This window comes from Seriola aureovittata, chromosome 18 (genome assembly GCF_021018895.1).
Source record: "Seriola aureovittata isolate HTS-2021-v1 ecotype China chromosome 18, ASM2101889v1, whole genome shotgun sequence".
Taxonomy (NCBI): Eukaryota; Metazoa; Chordata; class Actinopteri; order Carangiformes; family Carangidae; genus Seriola; species Seriola aureovittata.
In genome coordinates this window covers 1,641,074-1,660,818 of record NC_079381.1, presented here as the reverse complement: position 1 = coordinate 1,660,818, position 19,745 = coordinate 1,641,074, and the positions used below count along the sequence as shown (strand labels likewise).

At 40.1% G+C, this 19,745-nt stretch overlaps 1 protein-coding gene across 1 annotated transcript in view; it reads right to left on the bottom strand.

Moving 5' to 3' along the window:
* Window positions 1-17,702, bottom strand: part of slc27a6 (solute carrier family 27 member 6) — a 30,738-nt gene extending 13,036 nt beyond the window's left edge. Inside the window, exons 1-5 of the mRNA XM_056403743.1 lie at window positions 16,922-17,702; window positions 10,870-11,079; window positions 8,020-8,178; window positions 4,397-4,521; window positions 2,367-2,561 (exon numbers count right to left, since the gene is read on the bottom strand). Coding sequence (XP_056259718.1) covers window positions 2,367-2,561; window positions 4,397-4,521; window positions 8,020-8,178; window positions 10,870-11,079; window positions 16,922-17,408 — 1,176 coding nt within the window. The 5' untranslated portion in view covers window positions 17,409-17,702. The remainder of the gene's footprint in view (window positions 1-2,366; window positions 2,562-4,396; window positions 4,522-8,019; window positions 8,179-10,869; window positions 11,080-16,921) is intronic.
* Between the last annotated feature and the right edge of the window lie 2,043 nt (window positions 17,703-19,745).

Sequence of the window (19,745 nt, the reverse complement as noted above, 5' to 3'; positions counted from 1 at the left end):
ACACGGCGAGGCTGGGCAGAAGGTCTGGGCGGGGGCTGCCAGTATCTGGTGGACTGGGAGGGGTATGGTCCAGAGGAGAGATTGAGGGTGTTAGCCAGAAGCATTCTGGATCCCTCCCTCACTGGGGACTTTCAGCTTAGTCACCCTGATCTGCCTGGGACGTCAGGTGCCCTCCCTAGAGGAGGGGGTACTGGATGGAACTGTTACACTGTCTGTATACTTACTTTTAAACCACTTTGTGTATGCTATATAATCCTGTCCGCAGTAAAACCACATCTCTGATAGTTATTACAGTCTTTTATGATCTTATAGAGTTAACTGAGTTAACTGTGTGGGCAACAGTATGCAGTCATTGCTGGACTAACCACACCCTGACTCCAGCTCTGAACTGAACACACAGATATGAGATTAAGTATATTTCCCAAAATGTTGAACTATTCCTTCAAGGATTAAAGATAATAACGCCAAGACTTTAATACCCACAATACCTTGCACTTGCAAAACAAACAAGAAAAACCTGATATACTGGGAAGAATGTCAATGATTCTTTCCTTGGGAACGTTTCTTGTGTGTGATGCAGCTCAGTGCTTTCTATGAACACAGATGATAAACACACACACACACACACACACACATAGGCTACTGTACATTAATGCAACCAACTTTATTTCCCTCTTTGTCTTCATGACAGATTCAAACAACTCAAATTATGTCAGAAAGAGCAAAGTCGACCTGCAACACAACAGCCATGAACCTTGTTATTCATAATCCCCAGAGGATAAATCTTAAAGCCTTTCATGACCCCCTGACTTTTCAGGTGAAGTATATCACTTGTACATATTAGATAAAATTCTACAAGAGGCGACCACCATTACACATTTTGCTCCACAGAGGATGAACCTCTATGTACTTTCTAACACCACCAGGACAAACTTTATATTTGGAGTATTTGTAGCCATGCTAGCACCAGGTTAACATCAGTCCCTTGGTTGTTCCACCACTTGACTGAAACATCACAATAACCAAGATGAAAGTCTGTACAGTCATTCAGGGTCCCCAGCAGATGAACCCCAGTGATCCCCTGACCTTTCCCGTAGGACCACCAGCAGGTTCACTTGTCCTATGGAATATCTCGGCCTCTACTGGATCCAGACATTCATGGTCCTCAGAGGATGAATCTTGCTGAAGTTGGTGACTCAGGTAAATGTCTTTGATTTAGACTAAATAACTGCAAAACTGATGACACTCCCTCAGCTGTAGTTGGTGTTTAGTGCTGATTAGCTCATGTTAGCATACTAACATGCTTTACTAAGATGTGTTCGAATTTATCTCAGAACACTGCTGTGCCTAACTGCCCCCTCACAGAGGCTGTAGAGGCTCTTTGTTCTGTCACAGATAAGAATAGAAACTTGATCAAGACGTTTGTGGTTTCTGTTTTGGGTGCAGTGAAAGTTTCAGCCTCGACAAGCTGAAAACAAGGCATTGATCTTTTCTTGTCTTGTCTTGTTTAAAGGCTCAGTCCCACTAAGATTCACAGCACAAGTTTTGAAAAAGCTCTTCCTGTTAATCCCTTTGCAGCAGTTAGTGGATTTCTTGGTTAGGTGAGGTAAAGCTGCATAAAGGCATGTAAATTTGTGTTGCTGACCAACTGCAAACTGTCTCGACAGTGCTGACCAACATGATGGATTTTATTATATTAGCTGTTTGTCATTATCTAACTTTAAATAACCCTGCACTTCCAAATGAATCAATGATAACCTCAAAGTCGTTTGCTTCGAACACCCGGTCAAGTTGCACTTAACATCACTGTCTGTCCGCACTCGTGGTAAAAAGTGAAACAACATCCGCACACTGTGGTATAGCTCCCAACATCAGCTGACAACAACAAACACAATGTTTCAACCCAGCAGGGTCTTCATCAGGCATTTAACATGTAGAGGAGACTTTGGAGGGATTTAATAAAAGGTTGGTTTTTTTTGGTAAAATGTAAGTTATCACTATGTTGACATGTATGAAACATGTTGTCTTCACTCTTCATGTCTTCACACTGACCAGAGCGTTGTCACGACAACCACCTGCAGCTCCGTATCAGCAAAACCACTGAGCCTGTGGTGGAGGACCAGGGGACAGGACCCCCCCCCCCCGTCCTGGATGTCACCCAAGAACAGGAAGTGAAGCTCAGACAGACAAATACAATCAATAAAAACTTGGACTGGACTCACAACACTGAAGTCCTCTTCAGGAAGGGACAGAGCAGACTGTTCTTCCTGAGGACACTCACTTCAGTGGGTCCTGTGATGTCACAGTGACCTTTGACCTCTGACCATCAAATTGGAATGAGTTCATTCTTGTCACTTAGCACTTACCCTGTAGAAGAAGTTGGAGCGGCCCACAGTTCCGATCTTGCCGATGTGGTTCATGAAACAGAGGTTTCCCTCCGTGGAGCCGTACACCTCGCACATCTTAATGTTCCCAAAGCGACTCTGGAACTCCCGCCACACGTCCTGCCGCAGCCCGTTCCCCACCCCCATCCGCACCTTGTGAACTTTATCCACCTCTGTCTGATGGAGGGAGTAGCAGAAGAAATGTTTGTAATTCAAGAAGCTGACACACTGGAATACACAGGAAAAGTTATGCAATGACTGTGTGTGTGTGTGTGTGTGTGTGTGTGTGTCACAAACAAAGAAATACCATGAATACAAACCGGTCAAATTAGTGTGAAGCTAATTGGTGTTACAAGGAGCGTCCCACCAATCTGTTCTAACAAGTGCGCGCACGTGCACACACACACACACACACACACACACACACACACACACACAATTATATAATGTGCTGGAAATAAGAAAAAAAAGAAAAGAATGCTTCACAAAGCAGCTGCTCTTATGGATTTTTCAATGTTATCAATATTTCAGTGCAGAAAAGATGCTTTTCTCATACAAAGTATAGATGCCAGGTGGTGTTTCTATTAGGTGCCCATGCAACAACCGAGCCACGTGGCTGAGGTTGCTATGGCAGCATGTGGACTGCACGGCGTACATTTGTGCAGACTTTGGTAGCCAGCACGTGCAATATTTATTTTCAGGGTTAGGTTGTTTTTGGTTTAGTATTTGCATTTTGGGGTTTTTTCGTATTTGCTGTGAGTTTGCTGTTGAAGCTCCATATTTTCTCTTCTCCTGTGTTTTATTTGAAGTGTTGATCCATCAGAGGATATATTTATGGTTTTAAGAACCAAAAACCATCTCAATGTAGTTTTACATCTCCTCTCCCAGGCTTCTCTCTGGAGCTCTAGTAACAACAGGTCAGTCAGCCAATCAGAAGGGACAGAGACCTTTAGAATATATGGACCTTTAGTGTATTTGTTCTGGCTTCATGCAGCATGTTTTTCCATTTGTTAGGAGAAAACATGGGAATCCCTTGTTACATACAAACTGTATGTTTCTGTTTATACAGTCTGCACTGAAAAATACAAGAGCAGCTTCACCACCAAGAAACCAAATGAAAAGTTTGTTTGTATCAGGTCAGTTTAACACAACAACCACTGATAAATACAAGTCGTCTTCTCTCAGCTCTAACAAGCTAATTAGACTAATGACATGTCAATCATACTTTAAAGATGGTGCCTTTACTGGATCTTTATAAGGGAATACTGGTTCAATAAACAACTACATGTAATCATCTAATAAAAGCAGTGAGCACCATCAGACCTGTGCTGACAGTAACACAGTGTGTTTCTCAACCTTCAGAAGATGTGCACATGCCTGCTTGCACATTGATCACTGTGCATAAAGGCAGCACACAAGCAGTAATTAGTGCTCATGCTTGTGTGCACACATACTGTACGTGTCTACATCTTTAATTTGCCAGAGACTGGGGAGGACCTCCACCCACACAGCCACATAACCGAGGGAGAGAGTGGACAAAGAGAACTTTGAGTCCAGCCTCAAGAAGGGACGAGCTCTGCCCTCACTCTGTGTGTGTGTGTGTGTGTGTGTGTGTGTGTGTGTGTGTGTGTGTGTGTGTGTGTGTGTTGTGTGTGTGTGTGTGTGTGTGTGTGTCCACAATGGGAGGACACACACTAAAACAAAGACCCTGCTTATCTTTCTGCCACAGTTTTGCACAATAGTACTTGAATGATTCATAAGTAGCACTTCACTGTGACTCTGCTCGCTCTGTTGTTCATTAACTGGAAACATTAGTGGATGAAACAGATCAAATACTTTAATAACGTTCACATTGTGCTTTTAATGTGGAGGGAAACACAACAGTTTAATTCTATTTGAAACAATTTTATACTAGAATGTATGAGAAATAAAGAGTGTTGGTTGTGTCAGTACATCCATGCAGAGACAGGCATGATATAATTTGTGTAAGAGGTTATAAAATAGAAGATTACCTTGGGCTGGTTGCAGAGGTATCTGCACAGTTCACCTATATACTGGAAAACAGTCACGTCATGTTTTCTACAGTCGTTCCAGAACTGCGAGGCTGAGAACTTCTTCTTCAACACGCAGGTTGCACCTGAAAAACAACAGACAACAGTGTCATTAAATTTATTCTCCATTTTCAATACAATGTATATATAATACATACACATATTAAAATAAACATGGATCTTAATATATACAGATCAGACATACTGATCTGTTTCATCACAAGCTGTACTGGCTGCACTGCCTACATTTTGCTACTGGTCAGTGGAGAATGGATGGTGGCAACAAGTGGTGACACTCGTACTGCACATGCTCAGTTAGACCCTCCTCCACCAGGAAGACAGAAAACATGTTCAACATTGTTAAACGGACCATACCTGAGCTTTTGTTTGATTGAATCAAAACTGACTTAGTTTGAATCATTGTGTCGGTGACTTGGTTAGCATGTGTCAGTGTGTCTATCACATGATGTTCTGTCATGGCTGACAGGGTGGAGACGGTTGCAACAAGTTATTGTAACTTTCCTCAAGCTGAGCAGCCAAATCACAACAGACCACACAACAGTGTTTTTAACATTTCAGTTCCAAATAGGAAAAATATGAAGCTGACAGAAACAGACGCAGCAGTAATTGTCCATTTTAACACATAACAGAATAAAAATAAAATAAAATAATAAAATAGTAATAAAAAGTTATTTTAGGAATTATTTAGTCAATCTCTCATGGTCTTATAATATATTTACCTGTTCTGTTCATCATAAGCAATTAAGTGACTCTAGACCTATGTTGTAGGCAAAGCAAAACTCAACAACTGCTATAAATACTACTACTACCATAAATAAATAAATAGTACTACAATATTATTGTAAAACAATGCATATTTTCAGAATACTGTGCTTATTGAGAAAAAAGCAAAAGTTAATTGGTGAAATTTAATGTACAGGGTTGGGGTCAGTTGCAACATCTTTTTTGCATTAAAAAAAAATAGTGAATCATATGTCACATGTCTCATGGGTCATCTTTAAATGGTATGGGTCATTGTCGGACAGATATAAGTTTATTATATAAAAGGTTTGGTTGGTCTAGAACAAGTACTCTTTGAGTAACTGAAAAAATGCAAAATGTTCAACCGTCCCCAGTCAACTACATGGTGTATTTATTATATATTATTTATTATCTCCAAACTCCACACGAGAGATGCTCTCTGTTCAAACCCACAATGATTTTCCAGTTAGAATTTTATACATGTAAAAATCAAAGAAAATAAAACAACAAGCTACCTGTGTCATACCTGTGGATTTGAACCTAACATAACGACGACATCTGAGGTACAATACTGCCCCCCCTGAAGGGATACCCTCCACAAACAGAGGTGAAGAAATTAGCGCAAACAGAGACAGGCCTACTTTAAACAGAACACATGGTTGATGTCTTTCAAAAAACTGGGGCACAGAGTAACGACATTCATTTTGACCTACTAAACATACCTATTGCAAATAACAAGGACAACATGTCTGCCAATTTTATCTGGTGGTAAAGGTTCAAAGACAAATGTTATTTTGTTCTGTGACCTTTGTTCTATCAGTAAGTTAAAATGCAGTCTAGCCAGCTACAGTTTTTAATGGACTTAATACCAAACATAAAAAAAACTTTCATGTAGAGGCTGAAAATAAGTCGTTTGTGAGCTAGCTTGGCAATTAGCTTTTATTTTGAATACTACAGTACATATACATTTAGAGTCGATGCCACCTCTTTAAAGAATAGATATGGCTTGGAATAACCCAAGATCAGTGACTGTGGGGGAGACCAGGGATGGTTGTCACACGAGTCAGTCGTAACACTTCCAATTTCTCTAATCAGGAATAATTGAGGAATCACCTGATTCACTCTATACCTGCACAATTTAGGAGCTCCCTGTGGCAGACAGTCAGTTTTAGAAGGAAAAAACTCATTTTGAACTACTTGTACTTTTTTGTGATATATTGTTATCTTGAGATACCAGGATAAAAAATGCGAGTATGGCTTTTCTCGACTGCATTTGGACTCCCCAGCAGGTCCAGATATTTAGCTTGCTAGATATCTTTCTGGTGACTGTGATCTGTGATCAATCTAAGGTTGAGTGACTTGGATTGCGCCTTTCTAACAGTTCACAAACACTAATCGAGTGCCGATTTGCAATTGTGAACTTAGCATTAGCACCGCAGCTGTCTTCTCCTAAATCATTATGAATTCTCCTTCACATCTTTCCTCGACCTCATGATGTTTTCCATCGAAGACGAGCTAAAGAGGTCAGGGAAGGACATTTTATTGACTTTTCAATTACATAACAGTTGGTTCCGTGTGGACAGTCTAAAGGCTAAAAGTGACAAATGTCTACAAAGTTTACTACATTTCAACATCTAAAACTGTCAGGTCAGTGGCCTCACCAAGGTTTGTTGGTACACCCTGTCGGGATGTTGGTCTCTGCCAGTGACAGACTGAGAACCGCCAACTTTGGTAAGAGTTGGAGAAAATTCAGAAACCAAGAATTTACAACAGGATTAATATTCTCCATAATAGTCTCCAGTGTCCACTTCCTGCTCTACAGCCTCTAATTAAGCTGCTAGTCGAAGTGAAACAGTGGGTCCTCAATGGGGTCACATAGTTGAGCAGTTACACTATGGACAGTGGACTCTGTCTGCTCCTCTGTATCTAACATGGAGCTCAAATCATATGATGGCTGTAGTGAGGACATCATATCACTGTCAATCATAAAACAGTCCATCAAAGTCCATTTTGTGTAGAAGTTTAAAACAGATCGTCTATAGTTGAAAGACTTGATTTCTGTTCTTTGAACTGTTAGTGTTTCTCAACTGTTTCTTTTTCAAGGAAATTAACCAAAATGAGCATTGCAGTAGTTGAAGCAAGAGATAACCATGGCCTGGATCAAGAGTTGGGTGGTGTACTGAATCAGGTAAGAGAGGTTAAGTTGAAGGTGGCATTCCTTCATTTATGTGGATACGTCAGAGAGACAAGCTGAGATCCGCACAGAGACCGTGGGGTCGTCTGGCAGGAACAACAGGTATAGTTGGGTGTCATCCACATATTGGTGTATATTGCAAAAAAATCCCAGTACTGACCCTTGGGGTACTCCAGTTGGCAGGGAGTGGGATCATACTCCCGCTCAGAGTCATAACTCAGTCAAATGTGAACACGCATATCTTTAGATTCAGTATAAATTATACACCATTGAAAATCCTCCATAAACCAGCTTAAAGTCATAGAAAAATGATCTTAGTAACTCCAGAACTGCCCCAAGAATCATCCTGTTTTTAACCTGTAATAGTTTCTATGTTGTCTGTACTTCCATACATAAAATGAAAAAAAGAGCTGTTAATTGCTACATTGACTTTTAATGGTGCCAATTCACCATAATATGAACAAACAAAGGTTAGTTGTGTCTTGACAGAGGGCATTCAGTGTCCCTGATCTAGATAGTGTTTTTTTTAGATGTTTAGATTTCATCTGACATGACAAAAGAAATGCTTACAACATATAGTGAATACAAGGAATTAAGATGAGTGTCATGAAGAAACTCAGAGGCCTACCCAGCTCTATAGTTCCTCCTATACCGATCAGAGAAGCTGCGCTGTGGTAGAGCGGCAGAGGGATGTAGACCACATCGTCTTCAGTTCCCCCAAACGCCCAGAAACCCGCCGCTGCCTTCAGACTCTGTAGGTGAGTGATCACTGCAGCTTTCGGGAGCCCTGTGAAAATGAACACATGATACTGCATCACATGACATCTGATGCCACATGCTACCTCCAAGACAATACAACACAATGTTATACAATGCTGCATTTATATTGTAACAGCTTAGTGGCTGATCCTGAGAAGACACCCCAACAGGTTTCTGACTCCAGTCATGAAAGATAAGCAGACCCTGAAATGTGGTCACAGTTGGACAGATGTTCACTCTCTCTGGGTTTCCCCCACATTTGAAAAACTCTCCTACTGGCTCCAATTAGGGTCAAAAAGATTTTGAGCTAAATGATGTTCACAAATAATAAAAACATAATACAATATCAGACCCTTTCTTTACACCTGAATCTGATTGGTCTGATCAGAGGGCAGATTGTTCTTTTTTCACAGTGTCTTTGTGTTAATCTCATCACTGACATTATGTGTTCACAGATTTTATTCAATTTCAATTTATTAAATTTAAGTCAATTTCTCATATAGGTATATTTTAAAGATTTACAGAGGTTGATTTACAACTAATGAAAAGACATTTTTCCAGTTGCTAGTGAAATTTACATGATGTAATGTCTGTGTCTGTGAAATGAAAGAATCAAACAAATAAACAATAAAGTTTTTTAAAAAAGCTGAGCACACTTCCTTCTACAGTGGAAATCAAACATTGTTCAGAATGTGGTCCAACACTGTCGTAGAAGTCCCCACAGATGTGTGTCACTTGTTGCTTTGCTTTCACCTTCAGTCCAGTTTATCCCAAACCAGCTCCATGTGGTTCAGGTCTGGACACTTTGCTGGTCTTCATCATCTGGTTCAGTTCTTCTAATGTTGTGGCTCATTATGTTGCTGTAGGATGAAGCTCTGACCAACCAGTTACTGCACTGTCTCCCTCCACTCTGACAGCAGTATACAGTCCTACGTCCTGCAGTACAGTGTTGTCTAATGATGATCAGAGGATGTAGTCACACAGTTTGTACAAACAGAGGGTTTATCAGTCATCAAAGCTGGAAGTTCACCAGTTTATTCATCCCTGAAAGAGACCAGAGTTCTATGAAATTTGAATGTTTTTCAGGTTTTGGAGACCTGAACTTTTATCAAGGGCAGTTTTCGTCTGACCCTCGTACCATTTAATGTTTTTTGCTTGAGCTGCTGACATTTAAATAAAACTGGAAAAATGGGGGAGTTCTAAAACTTTTCAACAATAGTGCACAAGTAGAGACTTTTTTGTGAACATCACTTTACAAGCTCAAAATCTTTTTGACCCTAATTTGAGCCCATACGTTATATACATAATAAAATATACCCAAGAGTGACTGTAAAGCAAGATGACAAGATCCCTTCACGGGACCTTGTGTATCCTGTTTTACTGACATTATCCAACATCGTGCTCCATGAAGAACATGCACAATTAAAGCTAGACCATCTCCTTGGATCAACCAAGAAGTGAAGAAAGCAACAGCTGGAAGGGATGAGGGAAAATCAGTAGCATCCAGACACAAACTAGATTCTGATGTTATGCTCGATAGAAAATGATGAAATTTTGTGGTGAAGTTAAATTGCCAGAAAAAGCATATTTAAAAACATCTGAGTACTTGAGGGATGTGTAAACAATTCAAAACAAATGTGGAATGCAGCAGAGGGTGTACAAAAAGTGAAGCTAGACCAGGAACACAGGGGCAATCACTTCACTGACCATTTTGGAACAAAGATACAAGATATGAAGCCAAATATGAGTTATCATTTTTCATATTACCAGAGATATCATTAGATGAAACACTCTCCGTAGATAAATCTCCAGGACGAGATCTAGTTGACAACTAATTATTCACTGCAGGGCCTGTTCAGCTTTTACAACTTCTCCCTGCAACAGGGAAACTTCCTTCATAATGGAATTCCTTCCTTCTATTGCCATCTACACTGCTCTCATCACGAAGTGCAATTCTGCTAACAGTGGTGAGTGAGTGATCATATTTGGAAATACATGCAAACGATATAATAGAAAAAGTAACTTGAATGATTTTTGCATCAGGCTGCAAAATATTAAAATGTGACAGAAGTGAAGGGGTCTGAAGACTTTCTGAAAGCTGTTTCCCAGCATGTGGATGGAAGTGTTAGTGTGACGTAACCCTGTGTTGACATACTGTTATCTTAACATGTTGCAGGTGTGCTGGTTCACACAAAGTCACATGTAGCTCTGCATTTTGAAATGAAATACAAAAACTTTTTTCTCAAAAATATCTCAACTTCTTTCTTAAAATCTTCCACCAGTGGATTTAATACTCGTAAAATAAAAATAAATAAATAAATAAAAATTTGTCTGATGAATACAGAATGTAAAATGTAGACGTTTTCAGAAAATGTAAATCTCTGAATCACTGAGGTCAATGAATTATAATCTAGTCTTACAAATACAGCAGGCTTTAAGTTAAACTAATTCACTGAATGCACTTATCCCAGCATGCACTGGGCAACAGGCAGGGAGATCCTGGACCTGGCCTAAACCCAACCTGCATGTGTTTGTGAAGTGCAGTCTAGTCTAAAAGTAACAAACAGATGAATCAATACTAAAAATAATCATTATTTCCTGAACAGGTATCAACAGGAAATATTTAAACATTATCCCTCTGACACGGTCTCCTTACACATTATGAGCATCGTCTATATGACAGAGAATGCAGATTACATGTGAAAACCCACAGACTCACCAGTTGTTCCAGATGTGAAGATGTACAGGGTGGGGGATTTGAGGGAGGCGGTGGCCCGCAGCGCTGCCGGTACAGGTCGATCAGAGGCGGCGTCGAGCTTATCCAGCAGAGTGTGCACCTGTGTGTGCTCGCTCTGGCTCTTCATGGCCCACACCTGGATGTTGTCGTCCAGCAGGCTGGTCAGGATCCCGTCCAGACAGTCCACCAAATCTGAGACATGGAGACAAAATGAATTTCAACAGAAGGATCCTTTGACTGATCTTTTTAATTCCACTCTTCCTGTCCTGGAGCTTTAACTGTAGGTGCTGTAAATGTGAGTTCTGAGTGAGACATCGGAGCAAATAGGAAAGTAAACACACCACGGGCATAAAAAGAAATAAGGCAGGAGTGTAACACTCTGCTCTGCTGGTCTGTATTGTGAATCATGGCAGCGCTGCTGGGCCGTCTCTCGGGGGTGTGAATCTATGGATCCTACTCCATCACCAGCTAAAGAACAATAAAAGCTCCCAGAGGAACGAACACTATCACAGCCCTGCAGGAGTTATACAGCAGCAGGATAATGAGGATGAATGCAGATAATAAGCAGAGCAGTCACCAGTTACAATCACAGAGCATTCATCCCTTCATCAGTCCACACTCAATACCTCTTTATGACAAAGTGAAAACAGACAAAACAAAAATAAAACTGAATATATCGCATTGACAGACGTCTTCAGACGCTTTACTATGACTCTGTAAATGTAGCTCAGGTTCCTCCATTTCTCTGGATCATCTCTGAGATGTTTCTCCACCTTGGCTGGAGTCCACCTGTGGTAAACTCAGCTGATTGGACATGATGTGTAAAGACACACACCTGTCTGTATCAGGTCTCACAGCTGACAAACAGATCAGAGCAGAAACCACGAGGAGGAAGGAGCTGCTGCAGAGCTCAGAGACAGGACTGTGTCCAGGCTCAGAGACATTTCTGCTGCATTGAAGGTTCCCGAGAAGAACAGTGGTCTCCATCATTCTGACATGAAGAAGTCTGGAACCACCAGGACTCTTCTAGAGCTGGACCTGGACTGAGACATCAGGGAGAGGAGAGGAGACCAAGAACCTGATGGTCACGCTGAGCTCCAGAGAAAGTTCCAGAAGGACAACCATCAGCTCTCCACTGATCTGAGCTTCATGTCAGAGAGTCAGACGAAGCCTCTCCTCAGTTTCCTAAAGGACTCTGAGACCGAGAGAAACCAGATTCTCTGGTCTGATGAGACCTGGACTGAACTATTTGTAAGAGTGTTTTCACACCTAAAGTTGCTTTCCTCTGGTCTGATTCAGTTGATGAGTTTGGAAACTTCTAGGTTCGTTTTGTTTTCACACAGTGAACCAAAATCCATCATTCTCTGATTGGTCGGATTGTCTGGCGGGAGCAGGAAGGTAAACACAGGAAGAAGGGTCTTGGTCCACACCCGAATGTGATTACTGTTTTTACACCTGCCCAAACGAGTCGCACCAAGGGGGAAAAGGAACCAGGGACTGCTCATCACCTGCCCAACACCATCCCAGCAGTGCAGCATGGTGGGGGGGGGTTTTGGGGGAGACTGGTCAGAGTTGAGGGAAAGCTGAACAGAGCAAAGTAGAATGAAATCCTTAATGAAAACCTAGTCCAGACCTCAGGACCTCGGAGTGGTCCAGTCTCTGCTCTTTCACCTGTCCACCTGGAGCAGGTGGTGGGCGGGGCACAAGGCCTGATCCAGATTTCTCAATCAGGAAGTAAGAGGAGATGAGCTTCAGACCCAGTTTTTATGTGTGAAAACATGTTAAACTAAATATGAATCATAGCGGATGATTTTTACAGAGATCAAAACAGGAAAATAAATAAAATAAATTCTTATAATGATCTTTTGTGTCATTTCAAATTTTCTGATCGATAACACACGGTCTGAACCTCTACAATCAGATTTTGCTCAAAAATCCTGAACCATGGGCTCTTGAATTAGTTTTCTCTCAGATTCCTCAATACTACAAATGTCATTATCTTTCAGGCTAAATTACAGAACTGTTACTTTGCAAATCCAGCCAGAATGTGGCGATCTTAGTTTCTGTTATCAGGACGTTTGAGTGGAAAACATTCAGTGAGAATCCACTGATCCCAGCAGCTGGACAGCACCAGCCATAGTGATACATATACAGGATCCTCTTTGCTCTTGAGGAAGTTTACACCCATAACTGTAAAAAAGACTGGCTCCACGAGAATATTCTGTGCACACTACTCCTATCAGTGTTTCACTGTTCCAGCTATTTCATGAATCCCTCTCCTGTTGCACTGGGGTTGCAGTGAGGACAGTGTCCCGGACAAACATCATGCTTGTTTGGTTGAGCAATGACCTGTCATCCTGTCACATGGCAGCAGCGTGGTGAATCATATTAACTGTAGGAGCAGCATTCTTACAGTCAAATGTGTGGAAGCTGAATATGGTTCAACAGAATCTCTTGTTGCTGTTTGGCAGTTTTCAGAGTGAGAGTCCCACAGTTAGGAATCACTCCACACACTTCACAGCTGAGAGTGAAAACAGCAACAGTGGCCTGGTGGGACATTTAAGAGACTGGGGTTCACAAAATCAAGGAGTGTACTTTAAACTATTTGTTATTTAATGGGCCTATTAAATGTATAGCATGTACAAAAGGGGGTACCACTGTACAATAAGGCTACCCTTATAAAATATATATATAAATGGTTTATAACTAGTTTATTCATTCATTTTTTAACACTTTATAAATCATAAATAAACAATTATAAACAAGTTATAACACTGTTTTCATACATTGATGCAGCTCAGTATTTGGCAAGATCAAGTTAATGCTCACTACTCATTAATCTTACTAATGAGTTACTACCATTTATAACTGGTAAAAGTAGTAAGTCATTAATAAATGATGATGTGTTTTACCCTTTTACCAGTTATAAATGTTTGTAACTGATAAGTAAGTGGTTGTAAAGATGAGAAGAAGAAACATGAAGATGATGGAGGGAGAATCACAGAGATGTGAACAGTGGGACAAAGAATGGGTGAGCAGTTCACCAGGTAAAGGAAGGTTCCCACCTGTGTTCTACCTGGATGATAAAGTCCTGAAGAAGAGACCAACCAGCAAAAAGCATCTGCATGTTAATATCTGATCAACAGCTGTGATTATAATGAGGACGGCTGCTGAGAGCATGTCAAGGTGAACAACACTGCCGAGGCCTCAGAGGATGAATCTGCTCATTTGATATGATCATGTGATCTGCCATAATTTGATCTGCCAGATGCAACTGTTTGAGCATTAAGATGCTGACGGTGGTTCATTGATAGTAACTGAACAAAAGTGATGAAGCAGCAGGTACAAATGCTGATGATGGAGAAAACAAAGGAAGCTCAATAACTAATGAAACATGAGGCTGAACAGTACAGAGACACGTGGGCTCACTATTTGGCAAGCAACAGGTCACTGTTACCCTTTTTAATCTAACGTGTTATAACAGCTAATAAATGATTTATAAGTGTTAAGAAGCTATTTAATAAACTAGTTAAAAACCTCACAAATCCTTTATAAGGGTCATGTGATTGTAAAGTGATACCAAAGTGGTTCATTATTTACCTCTATAACGTTTTGTAAAGTCTCATAACTTGGAAACTAGGTAAGTACCAATGCTTCAAAACTGTATGTAAAGCAGCATTTTTACTCATTTGACTGAGCCCTGACATCAGTATTGAAACAATAAGTTTAATGAATTAATGAGTCAATCAAAAGTCAAATTGGAGGAGACAGGCCTGAGCTAGCTGGTTAGCATGCGAGCAGCAGCAGAAAAGACAGAGTGATAGATGTTAGGACACGGAGACCTGGCTGCCCAGAGAGGACAGACTGATGACGGAGCTTTAGAGACAGAACTACATTTCCTGACACACTGTCAAAAATACAGAAACATTAGGGAAGAATTCTTCACAAAATTTGAAAAAAAAAAAGCCCAGAATTGAAAAGTTTAACAGAGAAATGGGAGAAATGACCCTCATTCAGAATGTGCAGTGTTGGATGCTGAATATGTCACAACAGAACACAGCTATATGTAGAAATATAGAAACCAAATGTATTTACGACCGTCTCCTTTTCTTTCTTTATTTGATAACTGCTTTAACTTATGTTTACATGTTTATGTATGCATATATTTGCAAATGTCTATATGTGTGTATATATGTGTAGTTATATGTGTATGTATTTAATTTTATTGCTTCTTTTCCCTTTTCTTTATTTAATTATCAATTTATTCTATTAAAAAATATATTGTATTTTATTATATCAATATTGTTATTGACATTTTCCTTTATTTGATAATTTAATTCCATTGAATGATTGTAATTGTGCTTTGGCAGCACAATGAAAATGTCATGCCAATAAAGCCTGTTGAATTGAACTGACAGTTGACTGCAAACAGCTGTTGGTGAGGGTTAGTAGTAACGTTTCCTCTAGACTGGAGAGTAAACAGCTGCTAATGTTAATGCTAGTTATGTAGCAATAGCTAAACTTATAGGTAAATATAGCACTTTTAATGGTAGCGGATAAAGATAAAACAGTGGTTGAGAACACTCTCAGTCTTAGTGAGGAACTTCAAACTGTAAGTCTGACAGATAATAGATTAGCCCGAAAACTGAAGTCAATCTTTTTGCTCCTAAAACAGTGAGGTGACCTGATGTTCAGTTCAGATCCAGTTATCAGGTAGAAATATGGCTTTAAAGCCCTCACCAAGATAAAGAAGAATTAGGTTTCTAAACAGAAAAAGCTACCTTTCTGGACAACTCACTTCTTCACACATTAGCTCATTAGTGCGAGTTACACGTCATTTGATTACGCTGTCACCTCCTGCTACAGCAGATCATCACAACACCTCAACACATAACCAGAATGTATTAATGGTTTATAATAAAGGTCCATCCATGATCACATCTTGCTCTCACGTTTTAAAAAGCAACAGTAGAAAGAAGATTGTTAAAAATGAGTTACCATATCGACCCCACTGATGGCTATCTGTTATCTGTTTTTATGTTGATTGTATCGTCTTCACCTGTTTTGTTTGGTTCTTTATCTTGTGGTGTGTTGAGTGTTTTTCTCTATGGCAACAATGGAAATAAGCCTGTGGGCTTTACTGTGTTTTCATCCTCTCATTTTTAATGTCTGTGATGACTGCATGGCAGAAATATATTTTTCAATCATCAAAAAATTCATTCATCCATTCATTCATCCATTCATTCATCCATTCATTCATTCAAGAAATATAATGAGCTCATAAAATACTGACCATTCCACTGTAGTTAAGGAATGTTTTAATTATCAATTAGTCTACTGATTTGAATTTGTAGATAGTTCGGTCTATAAAATGTGGAGAAGTGTGAATCAGTTTATTATGATTTTAGAACACCAACTTCTCTGACTGGAAACACCACAGAAGAAGAATGTTTGACATTTTTGGTAAAAGGTTTAGTGGCAAGAAAAAGTCATTGAAGCCTCTTAATGACCTGGTTTTGTGAATGAACTGGCCATGAAGTGTGATCTGAGTCACAGCTGCAGACAAACATGTGTGAGTGATTTTAATAACTGGTTGAACCTCCTTCGGCAACAATAACCTCAAACCAGCTTTTCCAGTGGCTGCTGATCAGACCTGCACAAGGTTCAGGAGGAGCACCTCCAATCTGGTTTCATTGTAGTAGTAGAAATACTGACCATATCTTAGTACATAGACTTAGACATACATATTTATACAAATAATAAAAAATATTATAGGAAGCCAGCTTGTTCTATTTTCTTATTGTAGCGTTACTCATGTGTAAAAGTACATATTTTACACTTTTCCTGTGTTTTATTTTACGTTTTAAAGTTTATGAGAAGATATATTTGTGGTTTTAAGAACCACTAGTCTATGAAAGGCTTCTAGTTATTATACAATATTACAATGAAAATAGTGAGGCCGTCAGAGGAGATCTGACCCGGGGCACCAGAGAGAAGCCGCATAGATGTATGTAGGACAGAAGGTGAGTTTTACCTGAACCAACAATCAGAGTCTTGGCTCCACAGCAGTTGAAGCAGTGCAGTAGAGACTTGGCCTTGATGTTAGTGTTGAGGAAAGCCACCGAGCAGCCGACCTTCGCCAACCCGAACCAAACGCACAGGAAGTCGGGCTCGTTGCCCATGAGCAAGGCAACACAGTCTCCTTTCCTCAGGTTGACTTTCTCGAGGAAAACATTGGCGAGCCTGTTGCTCCGCTGCTCGATGTCCCGGTAGGTGTGGACCCGTCCATCGTAGAGGACGAACGGCTTGTCGGGGATGCGCTGCGCCTGCTGGATGAACCGCTCCAGGACCGTGCACACGCTGGATGTGATCTTGAACAGCTCCAGCTTCACGCCGTACCTGATCACCCTCAGCAGAAAGAGGAGGTCTCTCCAGAAGTATGGGAAGCAGAGCCTCTGTAAAACATGAGCGGAGAAAACACCCGCGACCAGAGCCGAGAGCCATCCCAGAGACAGAGTCATGTCTGCGGCTGTGACACTCTCAGAGACACGGCGGAGACACCTGGAGACGAGCGCGATGTTTCACTCCACACACGGCCACATGTTCCAGGTAATAAACACGGACACTCTGCGTGACATAAGACAACCACTATCCACAGGCGTTACGCTAAACAACGTAAGGCCGGAACATGAGATGTGCGGACTTCAAAATAAAAGAGGACGATTCAATTCAATGCCTTTATTGTCATTGCACAGTGTACAACAAAATGAAGTGTCTCCAGTGGTTCATACAGTAAACATAAAGATACAGTAACATAACTACATAAAGACACATAAAACTACAGACAAGTAGGCACATTAGAGTCTGTACAGATAAATAAACACAAACAATAAATTGTATAAAAACAGAGTGAGTCCCTGTTCTCAGTTATATTGCACATAGGTGATAAAACTGCACATGATCAGAGTATTACTGCACATGCACAGGATAATGTGAAGGTTTCACATTTCACATTTAAGGATATTGAGGGTGTAGAAAAACAAAATTTCACCAGTGCTGGAAAAATATGGATTATAAGTACAGAAAAAACAACAAATGTGATGAATACTTGTCATTTGTAACCAAGGTTTAAGAGGGAAACTGGTCTCATTTGCCTCTGTGACTTTCTGTAGTTATGACTGGAGGTTAATCTGTTTTACATCACCATCCTGTTAACAGTTACACATAAGAAAACAACCGACAGAATCATAAAAACAAAGTAATAATTTGTGGACAGATTATGAAACCGGACACTTGATGTTAGTATCAGCTGTTATTACTGGAATGTGGTAGCAGACAAGAAATATGAATGGGAAACCCCCACCCCTAACTAACAGCCCCCTGATCACTCAGACCCCTGGTCCTGTCTCCTATAGGTTCAATAATCCACCATGATTAAGACAGAATAATAACAGACAAGACACAAGGTACAGACTGATTTACAGCAGCAATAAACCTACTGAAAACAGCTTTGAAGGGACACGCTCTCCACTATAATGATGAAATGTCAAGCATCACAACAACATGACTACAGGATAGGTATGATAATAATGATAATAATGATAATAATAATAATAATAATAATAATCTATTTATTTATAGAGCACTTTTCAAAATCCATGTTACAAAGTGCTTGACAAAGGCAGCAAAATGAAATAGACAAGACATGAAATCAACAGGTTTCAAAGAGAAGACAAACAGATACAGAGTCATATTGAGAGAAATACAAGCACAGAAAAGATCAAATACTTCATTCAATACATTGTTGAATATTTGCTATGAAAAGCAAATTTTTTACAAACTACATGCCTTTTTGATGATCATGTCATTTGTTGAGCAAATTTACAAGATGCCTCACAGAGCAAACAAAAAGAGGGACACCCTCTTATAGGACAGACATATGGTGCGTTAATATGGACATTTTATTTTGAAGGGCAAACTCAGTTCATTTCCTGTGTGAGTAATTTCTTGATGCAACTTGACAGTGTGTGGAAGTAGATGAGGTTGTGGAGAAGAGTGGGAGGGCGCACCAAGGAGCTGTCCTCCTCTAGTTAGAGTGACTGTGGCCCCCCCCACCCCCACTCAGTGGGGGGTCTCTTCATGAAGAGGGAGGCTGTACTCCTTTCAATTTATTTCAGGGGACTTCTGTAATTCCACATTTATTTATTTCCAGAGACTTTTTTTTCTTAATTCCACTTTTATTTCCCAGCTCTTTTTATTTCCATATGTAATATTCAAATGAGGGGGCGTGGTTATCTCACAGCTATCTCAAGCAAACCATTTAAGTTTTATACTACTCATTGTCTCATAGTCGATCTCATTTAAAGCCCCTCTGCTAACGATTTGCCAAACTCTTGCTTGTCACTTTTGATGGCGGGTCCCCACACACACACACACACACAGACACACACACACACACACACACACAAAATGTACTATTATTTAATACCATGGGGTTTTTTTTGCAAAGTTTCCTGTTGATTAATGCTATGATTATGACTTTTAGCTGTAGACTTCAACACCGTCAGATTATAAATCAGTGGTTTCCAGCCTGTGGGAGGGGACCCACTGGTGGGCTGTGAAAGTATTGCAATTGGGCCAACAAATCATTTGCAAAACAGAACAATTTTGGTGAAAGCAAGTATTTTCCTATTTTTTTTAGTAAGTATTTTTAATATTTAATAAAATAAAATAAAAATTATCTTTAAAAACACAAAAAATGTTGAAAAACTTTCATTGTTTTGTTTTCTTGACAAAGACCCATCACTGTGATAAGACAATGATGTAAACTTTCATGTTGCTGCTGACCAGGCCACTGT